General features: G+C 42.1%; 1 protein-coding gene across 1 annotated transcript; it reads left to right on the forward strand.

The window, feature by feature from the left end:
- Nucleotides 1-1633: 1633 nt before the first annotated feature.
- LOC102816935 (protein FAM107B-like) lies at nucleotides 1634-2280 on the forward strand. Its single transcript, XM_006871517.1, is given in 4 exon segments — nucleotides 1634-1801; nucleotides 1933-1988; nucleotides 1990-2144; nucleotides 2195-2280. Coding segments are annotated over 4 exon segments (465 nt in total).
- The last annotated feature ends 340 nt before the right edge of the window (nucleotides 2281-2620 follow it).

Below are 2620 nucleotides of genomic sequence, written 5' to 3' on the forward strand. Positions count from 1 at the left end.
CAAAGGCATCAATTCTTCTACGATCCTCTTTATTCACTGTCCAGCTTTCACATCCATATGAGGCTATTGAAAACACAATGGCCTGGGTCAGGCGCACCCTAGTCCTCAAGCTGACATCTCTGCTCTTCAATACTTTAAAAAGTTCCTGTGCAGCAGATTTGCCCAGTGCAATACGTCGTCTGATCTCTTGACTGCTACTTCCGCGAGTGTTGATAGTTGATCCAAGAAGAATGAAGTCCTTGACAACTTCAATCCTTTCTCCATTGATAAGAATGTTGTTTATTGGTCCAGTGGTGAGGATTTTTGTTTTCTTGACATTGAGATGCAATCCATATCGAAGGCTGTGCTCTTTAATCTTCATAAGTAAATGTTTCAAGTCCTCTTCACTTTCAGCGATCAAGGTTGTATCATCTGCATATCGCAGGTTGTTAATGAGTCTTCCTCCAATCCTGATGCCACGTTTTTCTTCATAGAACCCAGCTTCTCGTATTATTTGCTCAGCATACATGTTGAATAAGTATGGTGAAAGAATACAACCCTGTCTCACACCTTTCCCAATTTTAAAACATTCAGTGTTCCCATGTTCTGTTCGAACAACTGCTTCTTGGTCTAGGTACAGATTTCTTAGAAGTACAATTAAGTGTTCTGGAATACTCATACTTCTCAATGTTGTCCATAGCTTGTCATGATCCACACAATCGAAAGCCTTTGCGTAGTCAATAAAGCACAGGTAAACATCCTTCTGATATTCTCTGCTTTCAGCCAAGATCCATCGGACATCAGCAATGATATCTCTCATTCCACGGCCTCTTCTGAATCCAGCATTATTAGCAGTACTATTATTTAAATTTAAAGCAAGGAGGCTCACTTAAGATTCTCTTTTGAGTTGCTGGGCCTGGGGGCTCAGGACCATAGTCCCTGTGTTCAGTTGGCATAACGTGGTCCACAAAGACAATGTTCTACATCCTACTTTGGTGAGTAGCATCTGGGATGTTAAAAGCTCATGAGCATCCATCTAAGGTGTTGCCATGTGTGGAAGAAAGAATGATGATGAACACTGAAGATGCTTACAGTCAACTAGTCCAATGGACCAATGGAGTATGTGAACATCAGTTACCTTGACTCTAAGACCAGAAGCATTAGATAGTGCTCAGTTTGAAGCTGTTGAAATTAAGTTTCCATTCCCTGAGGGAGCTCAGATGTTTGGCAAAGGTCAAATCAGAGACTTCTTGAAAATAGAGCACTGAAGAATCACAAGTGAGCTCACTCTGCACATGTATTTGGATTAAGAGACTAAGTATTAAGAGATAGGATGTTGACGTGGTAAACCCCAAACCATCTGGAAGGTGTATTCTAATAGTTCAGTTTTATCAGCATGCTGAGGGATCTTGGGAATTCAGAGCTCAATTCCAATTTCAAAAAACATGCCTTAGAGAGCCCTGCCCTTGTCAGACCTAGCCAAGAGCGCAGCCTCACTTCGGCCAGGCCCCAAGCAGCTGGGCTGCTCACGTTGCTGTGGTCACTGATGTACCCCCAATTTGGAGAAGGAGCCACGTGCTCCTTTGTGAGCATGGAAAGATGCCCATTCGAGGAGACTGACCCTAAGGACTCATATATCATTTCATGAAACATCATGGCAGACTCTGACTATAGAGAAGATGACAATCCTGAACTCATTTGACCTCTGAAATTAATCAATCTTGTCAAAACGTCCAGGAACCATCAAGATCTTCACAAAGAGCTTATGAATCAGAAAAGGGGTCTTGCCCCTCAGAATAAACCAGAATTTCAGAAATTCCTGGTGTGGTGTTGTAGGATAAGCACTGGACCGTAAGATTAGTTTGAACTGTGAGGTTGGAAGTTCAAACTTGGAAACCCTACACAGGGTTACTGTGGTTTGAAACCGACTCAACAGCATTTAACAACAACAAGCAGAAAGTGATGGAAAAGAAGAAAGGAAACCAAGTAATAAAGCACAAGTACAAGAGGCACAAAAGAATCTGACCTGGAAACTGAACTATGAAGACAGTAGCCGACGTTGCAGCAGCTTGAACTGCAGAAGTAGAAATTGCAAGAGCAAGAAAACACCCCCGAGTTTGTGAAGGTAAAAAGCAACAGGACTGGACAAGAAGTTTTGCAAGCCCGTAAGTGTTAGGCTGAGATCTCCCGTGTCCCAGCGCACCCCCTGGCACAGAAGCTATGTGTGAAGATGCCTCCTCAGTGCTTAATCTCAAGGCAGAACCCCTGGAAAAGTACGACCAGCAGAAATTTTTCCCTTAAAAAAGATTTGGTTTGGGTCTCCCTCCCCTTCCAGTCTGGGTGGATAAACTGCCTGTGATAGTTACAGTTCCTATTCGCCAAATGAAGGCCATTGATCAGCACATAAGTTGGGAAAATGAGCCTGTGTTCAGCTACTTACAGGAAAAGGAAAAGCACGCTGGGATACATTTTTGAGAGTTGCACTACTTGGTTTCTCTTCCAATCCAAGTTTAGTGAGGCACAGAACCTTGTTTCCTTTTAAAAGTTGGAAAAATTGTGTTTAATTCTTCTTTGTCATCTGTTAGATAATTTACATGGCATAGAAATATTTTTAATCTGTTACATTCAATATTTGTAAATT

This window comes from Chrysochloris asiatica, unplaced genomic scaffold (assembly GCF_000296735.1).
Source record: "Chrysochloris asiatica unplaced genomic scaffold, ChrAsi1.0 scaffold00168, whole genome shotgun sequence".
NCBI lineage: Eukaryota > Metazoa > Chordata > Mammalia > Afrosoricida > Chrysochloridae > Chrysochloris > Chrysochloris asiatica.